At 38.7% G+C, this 24,769-nt stretch overlaps 1 protein-coding gene and 1 long non-coding RNA gene across 13 annotated transcripts in view; one reads left to right on the top strand and one right to left on the bottom strand.

The window, feature by feature from the left end:
* The window catches only part of MTMR3 (myotubularin related protein 3), a 127,331-nt gene that overhangs the window by 79,919 nt on the left and 22,643 nt on the right, over positions 1-24,769 (top strand). For all 12 annotated transcript variants that reach the window (XM_019743034.2, XM_074321303.1, XM_074321298.1 and 9 more), the window contains 6 exons: positions 3,057-3,146; positions 3,556-3,672; positions 11,761-11,843; positions 13,823-13,989; positions 20,868-20,964; positions 23,512-23,625. In XM_019743034.2, coding sequence (XP_019598593.2) covers positions 3,057-3,146; positions 3,556-3,672; positions 11,761-11,843; positions 13,823-13,989; positions 20,868-20,964; positions 23,512-23,625 — 668 coding nt within the window. The remainder of the gene's footprint in view (positions 1-3,056; positions 3,147-3,555; positions 3,673-11,760; positions 11,844-13,822; positions 13,990-20,867; positions 20,965-23,511; positions 23,626-24,769) is intronic.
* The window catches only part of LOC109453394 (uncharacterized), a 65,039-nt gene continuing 48,741 nt past the window's right edge, over positions 8,472-24,769 (bottom strand). Inside the window, exon 6 of the long non-coding RNA XR_012492590.1 lies at positions 8,472-11,564. This is a non-coding gene — a long non-coding RNA (uncharacterized LOC109453394). The remainder of the gene's footprint in view (positions 11,565-24,769) is intronic.

The following is a 24,769-nucleotide window of genomic DNA, read 5'->3' as shown; positions in this document are numbered from 1 at the left end:
ATTTGTTGACAATCATGGTGAATACCTAGCACTCCTAGGGAAGTGACATTCACATACTATTTGTTTTCAAATATAACAAAAGTCTCTATTTAGTAATGAATAAAGTTTTGTAACGTTTGTAGCATTTCATGAGCCATTTATAAAATTGTTCCAATTTTATTTGAAGCCACTAATTTCTTTCTACATTTTAAATCTCAAACTTTTAAAAAGGCCCTCAGAAAGCTTTTGCCTCAAGATAAAATGGCCCCTTACAGGGGAAGGAATGAGCCCAGTCAGCTAGTAAAAGATGCTGGTTTTATGGGTGGTAGATGGCTGAGTGATTGTTATTCAATCACTGTGTGGTTCTTCCTGTCGTAGATTAGCCGTAGGAGAATGGTTTTAGAGAAAGCCTGACTTCAAAGGTTACAGCTTTCATCGATCGGTGTTTACTATTGGAGTGCAGTAGAGCAGCGGTACTCCAGCTCTTTGTTGTGAGGACCTCTTTTTATAGTTTTAACTTACTGAGGACCCCAAAGAGCTTTTGTTTTTGTGGGGTATGTTGTCTATATTTACTATGTTAGAAATTAAAATGGAAAAAAATCTTTAAAATGTTCGTAAGTTCGTTTAAAAATAACAAACCTGTTAAATGTTAACAAAAATAACATTTTTGATAAAAATAACTATTTCCTTGGCTAAAAAAATTAGTGTAATGTGGCATCATTTTATAGTTTTACAGATCTCGTTAATGTTTGGCTTAATAGATGATAGCTAGATTCTCGTATCTACTTCTGCATTCCATTTGTTACAATATGTTGTTTGAAATATATGAAGTAGTAAATCCAGCCTTGTACAGATAAGTTAGAAAAGGGAAGTGTATTTTAATAGTTTTTTTCAGGGATTTGTGTATATTCATCTTTATACTACACCAAAAGCTGATATGCAATAGTTCTTTAAAGGTTAGTTGCAATGTGGAACCTGAAACCATATATTTTTTTAATATTCTATTTTTATATTCTATTACATTACAGCCATTGGTCTGTCTTGCACTTCAAATGGATCTTTTTTCCATGAATGATTTTGTAACGTCATGCATTGGTCATTTTGAAAATAATGGTTCGCTCATCGAGTAAAGTAGATCTTCCAAATATAGACATATTTCACTATATAATTTCTTTCAAAAATCACATTTTAATATCACCACTGATCTTCTCAAAAAAATCTTAAGTATTGGGAAGCTTAAGTTCATGGTGGCAGATGGCAGGTTTTCCAAAATTCTAATTTTCCAATAAAAGCTTTATCACTGGCAACTAATAATGTCATTTGGAGAAAACATCTGCCAGATGCTTACATCTGAATTACTGTGTCTGTCAGTTGTTCTTTCAATTAAAAATTGTGCCTAAACGGATTAAGAAGTATAAATTACCGAGTATAAAAAGAGTCACGAGGATTTAAAATAACAGCATAGGGAGTACAGTCAGTAATATTGTAATAACTATGTATGCTGTCAGATGGGCACTAGACTTATCAGGTTGAGCACTTTGTAAGTTACATAAATGGCTAATCATTATGTTATACATCTGAAACTAATATATTGTATGTCAACTGTAATGGAAAAATTAAGAAAAATTTTAAATGGTGCTTAGTGAAAAAAGTGGTTAGTACATTGTAGCTGAAACAGTTGCACAAGTGCTTTACCTTGAGATAACCATAATACTTTAGTGTGCAACAGGAGTGTTTCATGTATATTTCTGATATAAAAAAAGACTTCAGTTAAGGTTCAAGATTTAATAAAATTTATCATTTTTTCCCCTTGCTCTATCAAGAACTTGCTAAGTGAAATTGGTGCCTTGATTATATTAAGGTGTCAGCAGTTTTATCCACCAATTCTTTTTGCATTGTTAGTACAAGTGTCAATATAGTGAAAAAAAGCAAACAATGTCTTACTATTATTGTGAAGGTGGTTTTGACCTTATAGAGCCCCTGAAAGGGTCTCAGGATCAGTAGACCTCACTTTGAGAACTACAGAGTAGAGTTACTAATATTATGATTTTATGATTAAGACTGCTCTTGGGTAAAACCTTAAGTGTTATTTATAGGTAGGATTATTTTTTTCTCTCTTTGAGGAGATGTAAAGAATTCTTAGAATTTTGATAAGTAGCATATGCAGAAATATCCACTAATGGTTATAATTCTTAGTCCTGTCAGTTGAGCATGATACGGCTTTTGCTCTTACAAAGTTTGCTATGTAAATAGATTCCATCATAATTTATACTCGTACTTTCCAATATATTGCTTTTCTCACCTGTCTTCCTGTACCATAAAAAGTCATTATGTAAAAGACTACTTTTTTATACTAAGTTATGATTAGTTCAATTCATGTGCCATTTAGATTAAAATTTATTGCTGCTGCTTTTGAAATTGCTTTAATAGAAATCTATTTTGTATTATAAGACATATTGAACTAGGGATGGTGGTTCACACATGTTTTCATTTTGAGAAATTCAGTTAAGCTTACATTAAAAATAACAAACCTTTCTATTATAGAAATTTCATATATAACCAAAGTAGACACGATGGTGTAGTGAACCCCCACTTACCCAGTTTCATCCGTTATCCGTCATGGACAATCCTATTTCATTTATGCCCCACTCACGTTCTCCTTACCTTTCCCTCTCCAGTTATTTTGAAGCAAATTCCAGACATCATATCATTTTATTCTTAAATAATTCAGAATGTATGTTTCAAAAATAAGAATTTAAGGTTATAAATTAAAGAGAAAACAAAACCACCATATCTTGGTTTCTCTTACAAAAAATGTACTAACAACTTACTAGTGCTTAATATAAATATTCATAATCTTTTTTTTTTTTTTTTTGACATCAGTGTATTCTCTGATTATAGGTTCCTTAATATATTAGATGGAAGACTTGAGGATGAATATTTTTTTCTTGAGTTTTCTGCCTGTTCACCTTGGTCACTGGACTCTCATTGTGATTACACTAATAAACATGGCAGGCAAACTAAACATGGATGACTAGGAGCTTTGAAATTACTTAAAGGTTTTGGGGTTTTTTCAGGATGAAGAGACTCGGCATAGCCTTGAGTGCATCCAGGCCAATCAGATCTTTCCAAGGAAGCAGCTGATCCGGGAGGATGAGAATCTTCAGGTAATTACAGGCCACTTTTGATTGTAAAATAGTATTTAGCATCATAGTAATAATGTAGCATAGCTAATGGTTTGAAGTAATACATACTATATAATATATATCTTCCTAAACCATGCACATAAATAGAAATGCAATCTGGAAAACATCTCTCCTTTTAGAAAGACTTATTTACTGAGAAGTCACTGTTTGAGATGATCATCTCTGTGTCATTCCTTCAGTAGTCTAGAATTTGAATAACTAGGTGTATTTGAATTATGTAAGTATAAACCCATCCTCTTTCGGTCCTTACCCACTTACATATTATGTTTTAAGTTTTAGTGTCAGTGGATTTATCGTTCACCTGACTTGTGTTTGAAGAATTTATTTTACTGCTTCAGAACTCTGAAGGGTTTCTTCTTCCATTTTGAAGGTTCCTTTCCTTGAACTTCATGGAGAAAGCACAGAGTATGTGGGTCGTGCTGAGGATGCCATCATTGCTCTTTCTAATTACAGACTTCACATCAAGTTCAAGGAGTCTCTTGTTAATGTAAGTGATTACGTATTGTTCTCCCACTCAAGTAGATGGAGAAAGGAAGTAAAAAAACTTGTTGATGTTCTCAGAGAGGATTGTTATACAGGGTTGGGTGTGAAAACACTGTGCTCTGCTTTTATCTCACTTGATGTAGCACTCGGGACACGAGGTTAGCAAGCAGGTCTTACGCTTGACTTAAAATGATGCATGTAGTTGTCAGCTGAGGTGTCCATTGTTTAGCAATACTGAATGATTTGCATTAAGTAATGCTGTATCATTAAACTTTATAAGGGTTCAGAGGCTATATACATAGACTTTTATTCCTCGATCTTTAGTAGTTACTACTGCCTCAGTTGAGATAATTTCCTGGACCTTAATGTCAAATGATGAGATGTACGTTGAGCTCAGTGCAGACTGTCATTACAGGATGAAGGTAACTCTCATGGCTCCTCAGTGGTGTAAGTACGCATGTAGATGTTAAGTACAATGTTTATTTGCGTAATGGACTATGTACTACTGAAAAAAGGAAGGCTGTCAGTTCTCAGGAGTGCATTTACTCTCTTCAGTTAGAAGGATACTCTCAGTAAACTGGTTCTTCCAGTGCACCGCCATTATTAATAGTTTTCAGTTAATGAGCCTTTCACCACAAACGCGCAAGAAGTAAATGCGGTGTTACTTCCACCAAATGAATGCCTTCTCCTTTCTCCACTTGCCAGCATTGTGCCTTTCTGCACTTTGTTTCTAGCACAGAGAAGCGTGTTATGACACTTATAAAAGCTCAGGACTATACTTTCATTCAGATTGTGTTTTGGGGTTCATTTGGGATTCTTTGAAATCTGTCACTTAAGTTCATTTTATTTATCAGTCCAAAAGATGCCCAACTCCTTCATCACATTCTTTTCTTACTCAAAAGACTCAAATGGCTGCCATTTTCTTTGTAGTCGGCTTTTATTATTTATGTAGTATTTATTATTATACTTTGTAGTTAAGTATATATGTCCAGGAGCCATTGTGGCCTGAATTTCTCTGGCGTCTAGATTTGGGCTACGATCATAGCTATTATGTTAGTTTTCTGTCCATCAGCTAAAAATACTCATTGGATTCATCAAGGAAAGAGACATGATGTGCTTTCATTCCATATAGCACTGTTCAGAAGTGTCCGTTTGGAATTGAGTGGTCGTGATAGGAGGGGACCGGACAGAAACATCTGTGAAATCCCAGCAACCAGAAATTCCCACCAGCTACTGTGAAAGTAATGACAGTAATACACTAGTCTCCCTGTGTCTGCAGTTCAGTTAGCTGTGATCAGTTGTGGTCCAAAAATATCAAATGGAAAATTCCAGAAGTAATTCATAAGTTTTAAGTTTCGCACTGTTCTGAGTAGTGTGATGAAATCACACGCCATCCCTGATGGCCCCAAAGTGCAAGAATAGTGATGCTGGCAATTCACATATGCCAAAGAGAAGCCATAAAGTGCTTCCTTTAAGTGAAAAGGTATGTACAATGCTCCCCGCCTTGTTTGCAAGGGGTATGTGTTGAGGCTTCCAGTGGATGCCTGAAATTGTGGATATCACTGAATCCTATATATGCTACGTTTTTTTCCTATACATACATACCTATGATAAAGTTTAACTTATAAATTAGGCACAGTAAGAGATTAAAATAACTAATAGTAAACAATATACTGTAAGGAAAGTTATGTGACTGGCATTGAGGCCCTAAGTACTGTGATAGTGACATGGTCAGTCTGATAACCAAGGGGCTACTAAGTGGCTAATGGGCAGGCAGTGTGTACAGTGTGGAGATGCCAGGCAAAGGGATGATTCACATCCCCGGCGGGACAGAGCAGGACGGCGTGAGATTTCATCATGCAACTCAGAACAGCACGCAATTTAAAACTTATGAATTGTTTATTTCTGGAATTTTCCATTTAATAGTTTCTTGCCACTGTTGACTGGTTAACTGAAACCGCAGGAGGGGGACTACTGTATGTATAGGAAAAATCATAGTATATATAGGGTTCGGAACTATCTATGGTTTTAGGCATCCACTGGGGGTCTTGGAACATATCCCCATGGATAAATGGGGGCAGGGGGCTGCTGTAATTAGTAGAGTTGTCCTATTTAATTTTGTGTTTAAATTGTATTTAAGTGCCTGGAATCAATGAAATTGTACTTAAATTGTATGTGGGGATGATATAGTTTTATATCATTGCATTTTCCAATACAGTCCCCTATTTCTCAGCTTATTGGTTTATGGTGAAGTATTTTAGAGTCTATTTGTAAATCTATTGGGGAGTAGGGTGTGTTGGAGAGAAAACATGGATCTGATCATGTCATTCACCAGCCTAAAGCCCTTCAGTGTTTCTGTACTATTTTTAAGATGAAATTACTTAGCATGGTGTCAGGCTAAGTGGTGTGTGATCCTTGATCCCTGCCAGCTTTTCTGTCTGTTTCCCTCCTTCTTTTCTCTCTTCTCCCTTTGGTGTTAATAAAACTACCCTCCTTGGACTATTCAGCTATATCTCACACTTCTGAGTTCTCTTTCTTCTTTTCTGCCCAGGGAACTTCTCTTTTCTGTCAAAACCTAATTTAGATGATAACTTCTTTTGTGAAGCCTTTCTCAGTCCCAGTTCCCTCCCTGGCAGTTTATTATACTCCTCTGGCTTCTTCTGTATCTTGAACACACCTTTACAACATTTACCAGATACGTAATTTTTTGGTTATTCGTCTTTGTATCTTCAGAATCCAGCATGTCTCCTGGTGCCATGATATTCAGTAAATATTAAGTGAGTTGAAGTTAATATGGGTTTGAAATGAGTATTAGAACATTTTAAATATACTGTATTTTAAAACTCCTTTTAGGTTTAAAGCTCATTGTAAAACAACATATCTGTGTGAATAGGCCTGTCATCATTATCTCTAACAGTAGCTGTATATAGTAGGTTGTTTACTGGAATTGTTGTTCCCCCTTTGTGATTGAAATATAATGCTTAAAAAAAACTTAACCCATTTACTTTTGACCCATTTCCTCACCTAAAAGTGTTTTCTCAGTTAGCCTTATAACCCTCTAAAGCATAGAGCCTACATGTCCCTTAAAATGCCCAAGATAATGACTTTGCACAGAAAGATGGTTGTGCAAAAGTGTTTGGGCATCACGGTGACTTTAAACATTTCAGATTGAGACCCACTAGGACCTCTCTATACAAATAAATTAATCGCATCAGAGTTAGTGCTATGGTTCCTAAAACAAACCTGTGGTTCCTCCAGGAAACAGTGGCTCCTCCTGCACTAGGTCTTGGATGGAGACCAGAGAGTTGGTCTCTCTCCCTTTCGTCCCTCAGCAGATAAGTATTTCAGTAAAATATGTGAGATCAACAAATCCCTTTTAAAGGTTGTTAAGTCTAAATAAAACATAATTCAACCATCAAAGCCCAAATGTGCCAGTATATATTGTGGCATGCCCCAGTTTGCCTCTTTTTGTATACTTTTAAATCAATACATTTAGCACCTTAGAAAATAACTTACCATCAAGTTTTAAATAGCTACCTGATATCATATATTCTCCTTAAAATTTTTTTTATTATAAAACTGGTATACAAGATTACATGTCTTTCAGGGGTACAACATTGTAATTTGATATTTGCACACACTGCATTTGCACACACAGTTCTAAACACTGTAAGTCTAGTTACTATTCATCACATAAACATTCTCTTAATTTTACAGCACATTGAGTGAAATGTGTCTGTAGACTTAGGTACCATAAACATCATTACGTTAATCCACACACATTCACTGGATATCAAGTCTCCAATTCCTAGGGTAAAGAACTCTGTAGTAGAATTGGTTAGTAACATTTAAGGTCATGAATCGCTTTCATTCTGTGCTTTGCCCAAACTATAGTTTAACGTACGAGTATATACAGGTATATTACTTTGATGCTCCGCTAATTTATAAACAAGTAAGTGTTCAAGTGGAATTCATGAAAGTTTAAAACAGTTTTTGTTGTGTAATTCAATAGACCGCCTCTCAATCTACTGCTTCTGAAATCCCAGTAAGTAGCATGAGAAACCTAGGCGGTTTTTGCACATGTGCTTGGAACAAATTGGTTTTGAATGTCAGATGCTCACCCTGCAAATCAGCAAAATGTGTCCTCTCTGCATGAGTCCCTTTGCTCTTACTAGACCACGTTCTAGTGGTACCCTATAATGAGAACAATTTGTGGGGTGAGGATAAAGCCCCACAGCTTATACATAAGCAGATGGAATTGTGACCTTTAAAAAATATATACTGAATTTCAACTAGGAATCATTTGTAAAATCAACATTAGTATTTAAAAGGACATTAAAACTTCTGTTTCTAGGCTGGTCTGTTAATGCTTAGGGAAAAGGTAGAAGTGTAGCAGCTGGAACACTGTTCTTAGCATTTTCCCCACATGTGTCCATTGTCTAACTGTAGTACAGCAAAAATCTTTATTCCCCAACCATCGGTAAGAGGTTAATTAACACTGAGTGCACTTTTGCCTTAGCATTCATATCCCAGCAGAGGCATATGAAACCAGTGCTAGAAGAGTAGCTTGTAAATATCAAAGATGAGCAACAAAATGTTTGTGTTTTTATTGCAGATTTTAGGTTTAGTATCATTACTTGCTTTATTTTCACTCAGTTACTGCCATTTTTACTTCAAGTGTGTATAGAAGATTAGTACTTCCCATTCGGGCTATACAAAGGGCATTTGTTTTTAAAAGATAGAAATTATCCCACTTTTAAATTCTGGTGCTTAGAAACAATACACATGCGCATGTGTGCATGGGCACACACCACACACACACACACACACACACACACAACCCAAGAATGAGACAGTACTGTGGATCTTTAATAACTGCATGTCTGCTAAATTCTTTAACTGCTGCTCTTCTGCTTTTCTTGGATTGATGCTCTTATGAGTTCTGGTGTTCATGATGTAACTTCTGGCCTTTTGAGCAACTGATTAACAGCACTGAGTGTGTTTTATGCATTGTTTTGAGCATGAGTTTGGTGAAATTTGTAAGGAAAAAGCACTGTAAAGGGAGCTAGAACTACTTGGCAGGTAGAAGGCAGAGGACAAAAGTGCAAAAAGAAAATGAGTAGCTACAGAACACTTGACTCAGTGGGCTAGAGAGGATTGGAATGTGACTGAGGTTTCTTACTACTCTTCCATGGATAGAATTGCTTCTAAAGAATCTTGGTTTAAATTCTGTTTGCCTCTTGAAGATCCCTGGTGGAGAGACCTTGTGAAAGAAAAGCTAAAGTCGGGCTCAGACACAAGGCAAGGGCAAGCTTGGAGGAAGAAAGGCGCACATATGTAATGGAAAGAGCCTGGGCTGGCGGACAGATGTGGATTCTGGTCCTGACTTGGCCACTACCTTATAGTGTAGTGGCTGACCTTCCTGGGCTGTAAAGTGGTCTGGCTCTTGAATCTGTAATTATTTGCTTATGAGGTTGGATACTGAGTATGTCTAGTTACAGAAATGGTGAGAGATCCTCTACGTATGTGAGAAAAGTTGAGAAACCTAAAGCAGTGGAGTAAACCTTTAAAAATGTAGAGAAACTTAGTATGTTTTGGTTGGATAGGTAAGGAAAAGAATGCCAGTGGAGGAAGCATTGAAGGGGGGATCATTGAGGTAGGAAGGAGAAGAAGAAAGGGAAATGTTCATTTGACATAAAATCAGGTGTTTCTCTTCTATATGTTCCTGTTCTTGCTGCATGCTAAATTTCCCTGCATGTAACAATCTGTATGAGTATTACAATCGTCTGTTTTCCGTATCTGTGACTTGAATACATATGGTGGTTTCTGGTGACCTGCTAATATCTGCATATTAGCAACCAGCATTTTTATTCTTCTTCCTTAAATTTGTGATGTTAAAATACATGTAAATTTGTATATCAAATGTATTTTAGGTAGCACATATTTTGCATGCTTTGAGATGTTTGATTCTTATTCTGAAAGTCTGGGCACAGGCCCTTGGTCTCTGGTCCAGCAGGAGAGAGAAAACTTACTTGTTCTTTGTAGCAAGGTAGCACAGGCTGGGCCACTCTCTGCAACAGCTGCTAATAACATTAGTTGGTTTTCAAGCGATGAAGGGGACCTGAGAGGCAGGTGACTGCTGAGAGAGCAGCCTCTCCATGTGGATTTGTAAAGCTCACTCTCACTGCACCCCAGATTCTTCCCATTACCTGTGACTGGAATTCCTAAGTTGTGACCATCTGCGGTTCAGAAAGCAGAGGCTGGTGGCATATAGGAAGGTGGGAAGCTTGTCCAAGGAAAGCTGGAAGCAGGCAAATTTTAGTTGGTGAAATTTTAGAAAATTGATATTAGAACTCAGGCTTCTTAATTGTCAGCCAGGGAGTCACTTTTTTTTAAAAGGTGGGAGGGTTGGAGAAGGGAGAGAGGGATGCATAAAAAAAAAGAAAAAAAAAACAATATGAGAGTTTATTACAGGGCACGTAAAGGACTGACCTGAGAATAAATCAGTGTCCTCTTCTTAATCTATTCCTCCTTTACAGTTTATCCCTTACTGATATATTATTGTAGTTGTTGTTTTCCCTCTTAGATGTACAGGTCTTGAAAGAATGTTTAGCCGCATCAGCTGCAGCTTCTCATAGCACCTTGGGGTTAAGGACTTAAACACAGAGCCAGTGCTCTTTTTGTCTCAGAACCCAGGCAAGATTTCATAGTGTTTCTCTTACTCCCCGTCCCATTACAAGTAAGGGAATTTTGTAGATTGTAGACTTAGAACTAAGCAAGAAGGCTCTGGTCCTGAGGTGGAAACTCCCAGCCACTACCTGAGTGTTACAGTTTTGCTTTCTTCCCTTTTTTAAATCCCGGCCCCAGTTTCTGTTTCTTTGTCCCAGACGTCCAGCACTGGGCTTTTTTTTGGTCCCCCCTCCTTGTTCTTAGAGTTCTTTGCTGCGTCTGGCAACTGCGTGGTGGGACAGGGTTTCTGAAACTGGCTTAGCTGACATGAGGCCCCATGTGCAGGCAGCGCTCCCTGTTCTGTCTGTGCTGGAGGAGACTGCCTCCCTCTCTGCTGCTAAACATGGGTTGTTTGAATGCTGCTTGCAACTCGCAGAGCCACAGTTTGGCTAGGGAGACAATGTGAGAGACAGTGGTCTGTCCCTTTCCAAGGAAAGAGAATATCCACATTTATTCTACCAGGCTCTTTAGAAGTTTTGGAAATTGCTTTTTGAAGCCAGAGGTTGAGTCAGGATGAGTGGAGGGATGGGGGAGGAGTCTCATGTTAACTTGAGGGTTTGTCACCCTGTTCAGATGCATTTCCTTCTGTTTCCCTTCTCTGATCCTCTTCACTGTTGTATTTCCTCCTATGTTCAGTAGAGGCTGCTGACCAGATTGGCAAGGAGAGAACCATTCTAGCTTGCTCATATCTCAAGCCTCACGTGGCAAACAAGGGCTCCTCTGCTGGTCTTTTAAAAGCACATTAGACCAGTTGGAGGACCTTTGACCACTGTGTGCCTGCTCCCTCCTGCTTGATCCCTGTGGGTCTGTTCTATGAGCAGAGGGCCTGACCAGCAGTCACTGTCCTGTTGTCTTACCTGTGCAACCTGCAGGCAGTGCAGACCTCCAATCTTTTTTAGGGTGCTCCTTTGTTGACAGAAAAACCACAAACTCACTTTGTCATTTAGGGCAAACGACAAGTATAGTCTCACTAGCACCTTGATCTGCATTTCTTTTCTGTAGACAAGATAGGATTACCATTCTGGTTCCCTTCAGCTTCTGTGCATTACAAATCACAGCTCGCCATAGCATCTAAAGTACTACTTTGAGTGATGAGCTTAATGCCTGAGAAGATGACTTGTTTTCCGGTCCTTCCCGAGGTGGTGCCTCCTCTTGGTGACTTGAGGCCTGTGATTTAGAGATCAAAGAAAAGCCGAATTCACTCAGTGGTAAATCAATTGAGTATTATTGATCCAGATGAATTTGCAGCACTGGTTACTCCTTTCCACTGTGGAGCGTTCTCATCACTTTGGTTGGACACATTGAAGAACTGCAGGGTCGCTGCCTTTCTGACTAAAGGGGGACTTCATGTTTTTAATTGCAGGTTCCATTACAGCTGATAGAAAGTGTGGAATGCCGAGATATATTTCAGCTTCATTTGACTTGCAAAGACTGCAAAGTTATCAGGTATGTGGCGTGTGGATGCTGCTGTTTATTGTAGAAAATACTTTTGAAAGAATGGACCCATAGTTGGGTAACAGAAAAACAACTTTTGAAAGTCAGCCTTGTTAGGAATATTTTTCTGAGTAGTTAGTGTCTGAAATAGTTCATCTTTAGATTACTTTGCTATTTGAAAGGTATTTTTAAATTTCTTACTTGGAAATAATTTCAAATTTACCAAAAAATGCAAAATCTAGTACAAAGAACAGGAGTATTAAAAACATTTTACTCATTTGCTTTATCATTTGGGGGGGGGGAGGGGAGAGAGAGAGAGAGAGAATGTATGTGTGTTTCTTTTTCTGAATGATTTGAAAAGTAAGTCAATGTAATCATGGCTCTTCACCTTGTAATAGTTCAGTGTTCTTTCCTAAGAATAGGAATATTTTCTTACATAACCACAATATCATTATCAACTTAACTATTTTACCCTTATAATACTTTTATCCAATCTACTATTTATGTTCCAATTTTGTCAGTCGACATGGTGATGCCTTTTATAGCCTTCCCCCTCACTCCCATCTTGTTCAGAACAGGATCCAGTCAAGGTCAGATACTGCATTTAGTTGCCATGATTCTGTAGCTTTCTTTAACTTGGAACATTGTCCACCACCTTTCTTTGTCTTTCATGACATTTTGAAGAATACTGTCTTTTATTTTAATAGACTGTTTCTTATTGTGTGTCTCTCCAGTGTTTCCTCATGGTTAAGTTGAGGTTGTACATTCTCAGCTGGAGTACTATATGTATGAAGTTGTGACCTTTCCAGGGTATTCTGTTATGTCTGGAGGCAAGCAGTGTCCATCTGTCCCTTATTGTGATGTTAATTTTGATCACTCTGTCAAGGTGTTGTCTGCTTTCTATATAATTTCTGTATTTTTCCCTTGCATCTAATAAATAATCTATGGTAAACACATTAAAACAATGCAGATTCGCAGATTCCCGCTTCTCATTAAATTTCTCCATAGATTTAGCATCCATTACTAATTTTTATCTGACCTGATCTTTACTAGAATGGTTGCAAAATGATGCCTTGATGTGCCTTTTTAAATTTAGTAGCTCTAGAAGTTTTAAATTCTCCACGATTTTACTTTATCTGTTTGACCTGTCCTGGAGTACCAGTAAACCCTGTTTGGGCATATTGACAAACCACATCCAGTGGGACACGGGAGAGGTTTGAGTGACCTCCTTGGTTTTAAGGTGAATATTTAAGTTGCTTTTTAGCCATTGAGATTTGGCTTGCTTTTGATAGATACTGGCAACAACTCACAGTTTAAAAAGGTTGTTTATTAATGACTCAGTTTTAAACACTGCATTTGAAAAGGTGAAGTATTTTTTTCACTAATTATTTTAACTTCCTAGTTATATATACTGAAAATTGCAATTGATAATATAATTATTTTGTTCTCTCCATGGTCACAACTGAATACTATATATCTATGGTAGATCTAAAGTTGCTGATTTATTCTAATTGCTCAATAGACTAATTTTGAAATTATTCCATAACTGGCCAGAAGTACGGCTGTGATTTATTTTGAGCTCAGCCTAATATATCATAAAAAAACAAAAAGAACTGCTCTAAACATATTTCTTGAGAGGGACAACTATAAAGCTTTGATGGAAGAAATAGAATGAAATTCCACTCATGGAAGAGAATGACTATCATTTTACTTTAATAACTGACAATCTCAGAAGAGATGTCATTCATGAGTCTAACAAAGTAAGTTTTCCACATGTCCAGTTTTCTTCTTTTTGACATTTTGCACCATTGGCTAAAATTTGTAAGCTTGTTTTTACTATAAATGATGAATATGTGAATGACCGCCTCTAATGTTTTCTTAACTATAGTTGTCACTTTATCATGAGTGGGCACTCTTGAAATGGTGGCTTCCCTTAGGTTTCATTGTCAACTGTCTTCTGATTACATCCATACTTGTTTGGCTTTACAAAGGTGTCAGTTCTCAACCTTTGAGCAGTGTCAAGAGTGGCTTAAGAGACTGAACAATGCAATCCGACCACCTGCTAAAATAGAAGATCTCTTCTCATTTGCATACCACGCTTGGTGCATGGAGGTCTACGCCAGTGAAAAAGAGCAACATGGAGACCTGTGCAGACCAGGTAGGCCTTTCCATACCATGCAAATGATGGCTCTGTCGAACTGCTGCTTGCGGAACCCTTAACATGATATGAGACTACTAAGCATTCACCTGTTTAATCAGTGTACATTTTATGCAGCCCCTAGCATGTGGCCATCATTCTTCTCAGTAGAACATGTTTCTTGCCTTTTGGGGAAGGAAAGAACACTACACTTGGCATCACAATCTACTGGGCCTAAAATCCAATTATAGTAGGATTTGATGGGTGTTATGGAAGACTAATGGATGGGAGCCATGAATGATGTATTGTATACATGTCAGGGAAGACTTCACGTTAGAAATGGCTTTCTAATAGGCTTTGAAAGTCGAGTGAGAATTCATTTGATTGGAGAATGGGGAAAAGAACGATAGAGCAAGTAGCCTGAACAAAGAGACAGAGGGTAAGCCACAGAATAGAGTACAGAATGGCCTTTCATTCACTATCTTCAAATTTTCGAGTCATAGATTACCTGTTGTCACCCTTTTCATCCTATAGGTGATGAAACAGAGGTCCAAAGAGGCCAGGTGACTTCCCTTAGGACAAACAGAGAAGCTAAGCCTGTACTGGAACTCAGACTCCCTGAATCTTTATTAAATCTTTGTCCCACTGACTATTTATTCTCCCTCAGAAGTGGCTTTGACCAAATACATGTTATTTTTCTGCATGTAGTTGTCTGTGAACTTTATGTTGCTCTAAATAGAACTTTGCTGGTCCAGCATTGAATCTTTAGTGTGTCCAGTTTGGGAACAAAGTCTTGAATTCCTAAGCAGTGAAAAGTTGAGAGCTTCCTTCCAATAAAGTTTACTCTTGGGACTTTTTTCTTTTCTTTTTCTTTCTTTTTTTTTTTTTTTTTTTTTTTTTTTTTAAGATTTTATTGGGGAAGGGGAACAGGACTTTATTGGGGAACAGTGTGTACTTCCAGGACTTTTTTTTCCCAAGTCAAGTTGTTGTCCTTTCAATCTTAGTTGTGGAGGGCACAGCTCAGCTCCAGGTCCAGTTGCTGTTGACAGTTGTAGGGGGCGAAGCCCACCATCCCTTGTGGGAGTCGAAGAATCAAACTGGCAACCTTGTGGTTGAGAGCCCACTGGCCCATGTGGGAATCGAAACCGGCAGCCTTCGGAGTTAGGAGCACGGAGCTCCAACCGCCTGAGCCACCGGGCCGGCCTGGGACTTTTTTCTTTAAACCTCAGTTTTTAATCCTGAATCTTCAATCTTGACAATTCTGTCCTGGTCATTTTAAATATTTGAGACTAGTCTGTCTATGCTGGCATCACTTTGTTACCGGCTCATTCACTGGTTGAAGCTTTTGGTTCATATTCTTGTTTAATTAAAATATAACAAACATAAACATCATCTTATTTTTAAAGACGTTTTTGATAGATATTTTTGTTTGGCCCTCATGATCTCATCAGACAAGCAGGATAGATTGGTATCTCTGTTTTGGGAGCCAAAGAAAAGGAGACTCAGCGGTAAAGCCTGTTGCTAAGTCCCACTTATATTTGGTTGGCAGTGACAGAGCTAGGACTTAAACCCTGTTCTCAGCTATTGAGAGCCAACTATGTGGGGTGCTGTGACTACAGAGATGAAAAGCAGAGGCACCTGTCCTTGTCGAGCCTTGAGGAAATCCACAGGAATCCCAGCTTCCCGTGAGCCTGGTCAGGCCAGGGAACCCAAAGTCATCCATAAGAGACCACGCCAACCTTGGGAGGTTATGAGAATGTGCTTTTAAACTCTCTTCACCCCCTTATCCATTGCATCTCTTTTTCTTTCTTTATTGAGATACCATTGTACTTTTTATATTTTTTGCTCTTTTCAAGTTTTTGTTTATCCCCCAATGAAATGCACAAATCTTACGTGTAGATTTGCTGAGCTTTTAACCATTATATCTTATTTATTAAATTTTTAATCTCTACCGTCTCCTAGGATAATAAAGTTAATGAGTTTATCCTTGTGCATTATGTTATATAAGATTTAAGACTTCTAACTCCAAAGATATTCCCTGGTTTTGGCTTGCCAGCGTTTAGTTAACAAGGCTTACTTTCTCCTAACCTGTTCTCTTACAATTCCAGACTGAAAATTCCTCATCCTTTTAGATGATTCCTTATTCCCTTGATAATTTCAGTTGTTTCTTTTGTGTTTGCACCAACTCTTAGGATATTCCTAAGATGTGCCAGGTCAGAACTTCACTCTCGTCTTTTAATTATGGATGGCTTTGTCCTGAGCTGGGATGACTGGTCCTCAGGTCCTTCCCTTTCTGATGATATTTGGTATTCTTTGGCTACCAGGCCTTACAGATGTCCACAGTGTCCTCTGTCTTTTCGTGGGTTTGTGATGGGTGCAGGCATTTGGGGGGTAAAGTACTGATTTAGGAACTAAAAAAACTGAATTCAAACCCATACTCTACCATTTAATTAAAAGAATAATTGGGCAAGCCATTTATCTTCGTACTTTAGTTTCCTTTTTTCTTCCTGCCCAAGCCGATCTGGATATCCTAAAGATCAAATCTGTTATAATGGAGAGTTCAATTCAGTAAATGTATGAATATCTCCTATGTGCCATGCTTGTGAAAACATTTTGGAAATTATGAATATACTATGAAGGTAATGCCTTGCCATTGTAACTAATTGGTTGGAACCTATTCTATGAGTAAAGTTTGTATTTTTTTCTTCCTATTATATACAGTCCACACTGAAGTTAACCTGCTACCAATCACATGGAATCTTACTGTACTTCAGTGACTTGATTTGAGTGTTTGTGTGGCTTTTTCCTTTTATATATTTTCACTGCGGAGTACAGAGGAAAAGCTTGCTGTTAAAAAAATAACCGTGGTGGCATTTTTAAAGCCAGTCAACCTTGTTCTGCTGTCTCCACCCAATATTGTTGAGTGTTAGTGGTGGCTGCATCATTACTCACCAAATATGAGCATACCAGACAACCACATTCTTATAAGTCAACTTTAGGGTGAGACAGCACTTGAAATATTTCAAAGTGATGCCTTTGTATAATCTGCCCCAACACATGAGATCACAAGCGTAGACGCTGAAGGGTAGAAGTTAGTTTAGTGTTTCAGCAGTTAATAAAGCCTTGTATGGATTCTTCCCTACCTAGCCTGAGAGTAGAATGTGTCAGAGAGGAGGGAATTGGGAAAATTACATCATTACCTTTTACTCATAAATCTTAAGTTTCTGACTGTTGAACCTGTCATAGTTAAGCCAGCCATACTGTGGCCACACATCGAGGTCTTAATCTGCTTTAGAAGAAGACTCAACATTGCTATTGGAGTTCACCTGTGAAACTTGAAAAAGCCTTTGTAAAACTCTTGACTCTGCTCTCAGCCCCTTCAAACTCTAAGAAAGGAATGCGCTGAAAGCTCAAAGCCTGTCTCCTACGTATGTGCTCGAGTTCTCCTTATCCTGTAGCTGCCGATGCGGGGATCATTCTGGGCTTAAGCATTAATCTGCAGTCCTGACAGATGACTGGGCAGTTCCGTTTGGTAGCATCAGACCCGCTTCTCTGACCTCTCTTCTGTGAAATGCCAATTAAGCACATTTTGTTTAACTACGAACAGCATATGACTTTGGGTCTCATACTGTTGTACAGCTGCCTGTTTTATAAAGGAAAAGCTCTTGCCAACAGAGCTTGTCTTCGGAGTTAGAATGCAAACCCTTAAGTGTACATCTAGACAACTGTACTGGTACTTTTATTCATAGAACAAAATGATTCCTCCCTCCATATTTGAAAATGAAGAGGGCTAGTTCTCACCTTCTTGGACTCGGCGCTGTTCTTCTTTCTCAAATCCTGGGTAAAGGCCTCACCCTTCTATCCCAGGCCTTTAAGCTGTGAATAAGTCTGGGCTTGGTTATTTAGAATCAGCCAGGGAGCTAGCTAGACTTGTGGGGAAAATTTTTTTGGACTACCACTTGACACTGTGGTTGTGATAGAGGGACTCATTACTTTAAAAAAGTTTTCATTTCCACGAAAATAACAAGTGCTCGACTGTATTTGTAGGATCAAAAATACTAAATGTTAAAAAGGGCTAAATCCTCATTTGAGGTTGGGGGAGGCAGACAGAAAGGGTTGAAGTGGAACTATAAAACTGAACGAAAAACTTGTGACCTTAATACTTCAATTAGGCTATTACAGCATCTCTAATGTTGAATCAGTGGAGACAGGAGATGTGCTTCGTATTCACTTTTCTGGCTGAATAAACATAAGTGAACTTCTGATACAGTTTGGCAAAAAGTCAATTGAATTATTCATGTATTGTGAAGTCTGTGGCTAGATTTTTTTTCAGAAAGCAGTGGTTTTCAAACTAGGTTGTGATCTACTAGTGAGGTCATGAAATCAGTTTTAAGAAATGAAATATGAAATGAAACATTTAGGATAGGAAATATCAAAATGCATCACACATATAATGGTGGGTATTGTTTTGTGAAATCCTTTGTAAAATAAACATGTTATATTGAATTGTGATGTAAAACATAAATCTTATTGTGGGTTGTGATGGTCAGTTTCAAAATTTATGAAATCATTGCTTTAAAGGTTACAAAGATAATTAAAACTCACTCCTTGCTCTCAAGGAACTTGAAATAACAGTTTCTATGCTTGCCACGCAGTATATGTTTCTTTGTGTATGGCAGAATTTCATGCTCTAGATGGTGGTTCTAAGCCCTTCTTTGAGCAATGGTCCTAGGTATGTAGTGAATTGCCAGTGGTGGTTGGCAGAGGTAGTAGTGATGATGATGATTTTGCCAGTGATTGTCTTATAATTATAGGATCCTTTTAGGGTATCTGTGTGGGTACCTTTTAGGGTACCTTTTGTAAAGAATTGGAGCTGTGTCACAGGATGGGGAAAATCTCATTAATTAATGAACTTGGATATTGCCGTAGTTTTATAGCTTTTAGATTGGAATTATACGTGAAGACTCTCTGTCTAGTATTCTTTTTTTCTTTTTTTTTAAAGATTTTGTTGGGGAAGGGGAGCAGTACTTGATTGGGGAACAGTGTGTACTTCCAGGACTTTTTTCCAAGTCAAGTTGTTGTCCTTTCAATCTCAGTTGTGGAGGGTGCCGTTCAGCTTCAAGTTGTTGTCCTTTCAGTCTTAGTTGTGGAGGGCGCAGCTCAGCTCCAGGTCCAGTTGCCATTGCTAGTTGCAGAGGGCACAGCCCACCATCCCTTTGCGGGATTCGAACCGGCAACCTTGTGGTTGAGAGGACACACTCCAACCAACTGAGCCATCTGGGAGCTCAGCGGCAGCTCAGCTCAAGGTCCCGTGTTCAATCTTAGTCGCAGGGGGCGCTGCCCACCATCCCTGTGGGACTCGAGGAGTTGAACTGGCAACCTTGTGGTTGAGAGCCCACTGGCCCATGTGGGAATCGAACCGGCAGCCTTTGGAGTTAGGAGCACGGAGCTCCAACTGCCTGAGCCACCGGGCCGGCCCTCTCTCTAGTATTCTTGATGGTCACTGTTCTTGCAATTTGTAGACAGATGGCACCCCAATTCAGATAGCTTTTTTCCTACATCACTGCTAAAACTTTTCCAAAATGGGATAGATTCAGCTGATTATTTCTTCCTGCATCTTTGAACCTCATCATTTTATAGCTCTCCTTTAGGAAACATATAATACCTAGTGTAGTTTAAGCTCAAGAAAAGCAGTTTAAATGGGAAAGTAGTTTTATAGACTTCATTCAAGTAATTGCTGTTTCCTACTCTGAAGCTCCTCTCCTAGGGAGAGCAAAGCTTTACACTTTGATCACCAAAACAATCTGTTTTGTGCTTTTATTTGTTATTGTAGTTTATCCCTGCCCCCGCCAATGTTTACTTTACAACCTGTAACACTGTATATTAGAAGTTCTACTTAGTGGTTTTTTGCTTGTCTGTTTGTTAGTTTTCTAAAATTACTGCCTTAGGACTCTGTGTTTTCAAGGAAGAAAGTTATTTCAGATTTAATGACTTTTAATGTTTGGTTCATTTCTTTTTTTGTTTCTCACTATATTAAGGAAGAGGAAGCCAAATTCACTGGGACAAATGTCGGTGGGTTACACGTTTGGGTAGATAACCTTACAAGTGCTCAGCACTTGACGTGATTGTGTGGTGTTTCCTGAGATTCCTGGTCCTGGCATTTATAGTTCCAGTATCTCTTATCTGCAGTTCTGTAATCTGTAAGGCTCAGAAAATTGACAGGTTTTTAAATTTTTATTTGGTAGCTTGACCTGATCTGAGCTGACATGAAGCTATTTGTTGCTTTATTTTTCCTGTTTATAAAGTGTGAATTACCCACACATTTCATTGTAGAAATATTAATGTTTGGGTAAGTAGACCCCGTCAAGAGTGTTAACCTAATATTAGTATATGTATCGTGTTAAAATCTAGAAAACCTGCAAGTTCTGAAACTGGCCCAAATGGTTTCTGATGAGGAGTTACAGATCTGTATTACTATTCTTGGTGAACTAGTTGATGTTATTTCTTATATCATTGCTCTGAGTGTGGAAATAGGTAAGTAACCAGAATAATGACAAGAACATGGGTTTGGGGACCAGACAGACCTGCCATAATAACCTCTTTCAGCCTCAGTTTTGTCTTCTATAAAAAGCTCAGTGATACTACCCTCAGAGTTAATAGCAGTGATTAGATGAGATAACACAATATAATTCTTGATCAAAATTAATTAATTCCTTCATTCAGTCTTATCCTGCCAGGGATTTTTTTTTTTTGTAACTGGAACTAAATATGTGTTATTTTATTTAGACAATACCTGCCCCCCACCCCTTTAAGTAACTAAGCAGGGTATGCTATTATTACACCTGTTATGCAAAACGGTATGCATTTTTTCCTTTCTGCTGTCTGTCTTTGGCTCCTAGGGGAACATGTGACATCAAGGTTTAAAAATGAAGTGGAGCGGATGGGTTTTGATATGAACAATGCCTGGAGGATTTCCAACATCAATGAGAAGTACAAGTGAGTTGTATGGGCCCCTGTGGACTGTGTTTCACAGCCATTGCCTTTGCAGAAACCCCAGTTCACATGTGGCAAAACATTTGAACTTAGACTTTTTCTTCCAGATGGAGTTTTATTTATTAAATCTAAATGCATGATCTTCAGGATACTTCTTGAGCCTTCTTTTCCCATTGCTATCACTGAAGTGGACAGTGATCCTTACTTATTAGTATTGTGGAACCTTCCTTTTTACCTCCTCCGGGCTTCTGTCCTTCCTGGCACATACATGTCTAGATAATACTGTGTTTACCTGTAGGCAATCCCTTTCCATTATTCTTGTCACCACTTGACATAATATTAGAGATAGGATCAGTGATCTCATAAGCAGTGATAAAACACTTAGGAGCTAGTTTTTATGACTGTAATTTTATTCCAGGTCTTATGAAATAGGCAGCAGTATTATTCTGTTCGTTGATGTATTGATCTAAAACTAACTTCACAGCTATGATCATTTAACCATTAAATATTAATGTAATCATTATTAAATATTTACCGTTACCTGTCTCCTTAACAGATATAGGTATTTTGGTGGGGGTGGGTGTTAACTACTGTGATTTTGGTGATCCAAATTTCTATAAAACAAAATTGTCCAGGAGATTTAAATTAATATATCCTTCTCTTAAGTTTTCCTGCAGCAATTGGAAGCATTAGTCATGTACTGTTGTCCTAATGAGCAGCCTCAAATTATGATAGCTGCTTTCCTGGTGTATTTGTGGCTAGCCATCAGAGCATTTCACTTTTCATCGAAAAACTACAGCTAATTTACTGTACATGGACCTTGGCCAAGGAGTTAAGAACCCGGGGTGTTGTAAAGAATTGGGAGCTGCAGGCGTGTCCTGTCTTTGCCTGTTCTCAGTGATAAGTCGGAGCAGAGCATGTAGGTGGAGGCTGGAGGAGGGGCTTCAGGGAGTCAGGCTGCTCAGGCTTTGCTCATGTGAACCCACCATTCCTCTCCTGGAAACTGCTTATCTAAAAGTGAGCCGCTAGGACTTGCTGAAGAGCTGATTACTGGGTATTGTTATCTTTATAGGATAAGGAACATAATGATCAGAAAATTCGGTGAAATAAGACTATAAATTAAGCTAGCTTGTTTTAAAAAGTTTGAGTTCAAAGTCATTGGTTTTCAACAACCCTGTTTTACATGGGTTTTAAAAATTAACTTCTTGTCTGTGAGCCTACTATTTTACCTCACAACTAGTCTTCAGGAAATTGCAAAGTTCTTCCTACTATAAAGGAAGGAGAGCCAAATTTACTCTTAAGTTTAAAACAAGATAAAATGAACAAGACCCATGGTAAGAGTAGTAACTATGATCACTGTCTCTCAGATTATTTTTAGGAGATTGTGGGTAGGTTTTAGGAAGTTTGTAGAAGTACTCTCTGTCTTAGCTATTCTCCTGGTTCAGTGGTTTTTAAATTCCTAATAATTAAACTTCTGGAAATTAAGAACAGAAAAGAGCTATTTAGTGCAGAATGATCAATTCCTGAGCCACTTTGTGTTTTTTCTTTCTCTTCCCCTAATGCATAAGATAATCTAGGGCAGTGTGGTGGGGTGGTGGTGGTGGTGGTGTGGTAGTGAGGGGGGGCTGCCAGTGGTGGTGGAGCAGTGGGGGTGAGGGTGCTGGTGGTGGAGCAGCAGTAGTATGTGTATTTTAGGATTTGGATTAAAGATCTCAATTGCATTCACTGTTGAATATTGGGTTACCCATAGAAAGACATTGTCCTATAAGTAAAAAACCTATCAGAAATACTGCTTTCTAGGGCACCAGCTTGACTAGCATGTAGCTGCTAGCATCTTCACAAATGAAAACAGAGCCTTTTTTCCCAGTGTAGTTTGTTCTGAAGTATATTTTATGTTAAGTTATGATTAATAGCTTATTCACATTCCTAACTTGGCTAAATGGGACTGTGATTATGTATGCAAATAGACTGACCTGTGGTACTGTTTCTACATACCCATGGCTGCATCTGTTACCTATAATTAGGACACCCTGTTTATTTCACATCAAAGAATATGCTTAGTAGTCTTTTGAGGTCTCTGGAAACTTGAAATTGTGAGCTCTTGCCCTTCTTCACAAGTTTCCCTTTGATAAAAGCCTGAAAGACTGAGGCTCTGGTACAGGGGACACAGACTTTCACTTCTGTGGTTGAACTGGGCACTTGTGTACTTAGAAATGACCTGTGTATCTGTTACAACAGAGGCTTACAATGGAGTAAGTGCCTCTCAACTCCCCTTTTTCATTGATAGTTAAGATTGGCAGATTCCCAAAAGACAGCATCAAGTGGAACAATCCAAGATAGTATCACTTGCTATATACATAAATAAACACTGAAGGCAACCCGTTCTGCTGAGCAGTCCAAGACTCAAGTAATGCTCCTTGCTGCCTTTTCACTGGCTCTGAGGTAGCTTGATCAACATCCTTATGCTGACTCACCTAGTGTCTCTCCCCTTTCTCCCCCTTCTCTCCCTGTCTTCTTCCCTCTCTCCCTCTCCCTCACCTGCCCTGTTAGGCTATGTGGTAGCTATCCACAGGAGCTCATAGTGCCTGCCTGGATCACTGACAAAGAACTAGAAAGTGTAGCAAGCTTCAGGTCCTGGAAGCGCATCCCTGTCGTCATCTACAGGTAAGTAAGCCTGGCCAGGCCCAGCCTGTCTGGTGCCTCTGCTGCTGCTAGCCGGGGGAAGGAGGGGAGGGTTCAGGAAACTCTCTAGGCAGTTCTGTGCTTCCTTATTGCTAAAGCTGCTCTTCCAGTCACACACCAGTAATTATTGCATCCAGAACACTAGCTGGTGGTAACATTGACAGTGGTAAGAAAATTTTAATAGAAAAGCAGCTGATCTTGCTATTTTAAGATCTTTCTGACATTCTATGGGAAGATAATGTGCTTACTACATTTAGTGTCAGATGTGGGCCTTTGAGCCAAGAGAAATGAGTCCTAAAAAGTGAGAATTGGGAGTACAGACTTGAGTCATTTGTGATTGTCTTTGTGGTTGAAAAACTTCGACACTTGGGAGAGCTCTGCTTTGAAAGGGAGCGTTTAGAGAAGAACTAGGGCTTGGCTGGGTAGAAGATCTTGAGATCAGAGTCAGGAGAGCCAGGAGAGGCAAGTTCTAGAAGGGGCTGGTGACATGGTGACAAGCACAGGTTTTTGAGTTGAAGTCTCTTCTCTGGTATTCCTTGCGGTGGCACCTTGAGTACATTCCTTAACTGACCTCAGCCTGTTCCTGATTAGTAAAATAGGAAGGGTGTTCTCTTACTTTGCAGGTATGCTGTGACATCTGAATCAATTTATAAACATTGGGCTTCTGTAAGCCATATCTGGAGTAGGCTGTATTCCTGATGGCTGCTTTTCTATTTTATAATTCAATGAATAGCTCAGTTCTCACAGAATCATGTTAGATTTTTAAGAAGCCATTCCCTCTTATTTTGGAACTGTTTCAGATGTCAGCTCCTTGTAATAGTCACATTCTCCATTTCATTTTCTCAGTTTGCACACTTTTTGGTCTCTTCTGGAATTTGGACCAAACCAATGGGGCTTAGAAACTCTTTCATTGCAGCAGGCATTCCATTGAAATACTGAGCTTCTAGACAGGGATTTATCTCCTTGTGGAATTCCACTGAGGTAACCAGCTTGTTTATTTAGCCCACTCAGGGCAAATTCTGATGGCCATCCTGAATAGAGAGAGGTGGAGAAGTATTTGCTTCTGGCCCAGTGGAATCCATTAACTTTTCAGTCTCAATTTTATTACTGTTGTTTTCAGATACCC

Source organism: Rhinolophus sinicus, linkage group LG16 (genome assembly GCF_036562045.2).
Source record: "Rhinolophus sinicus isolate RSC01 linkage group LG16, ASM3656204v1, whole genome shotgun sequence".
Lineage (NCBI taxonomy): Eukaryota > Metazoa > Chordata > Mammalia > Chiroptera > Rhinolophidae > Rhinolophus > Rhinolophus sinicus.
This window is presented reverse-complemented; position numbering and strand designations above follow the sequence as displayed.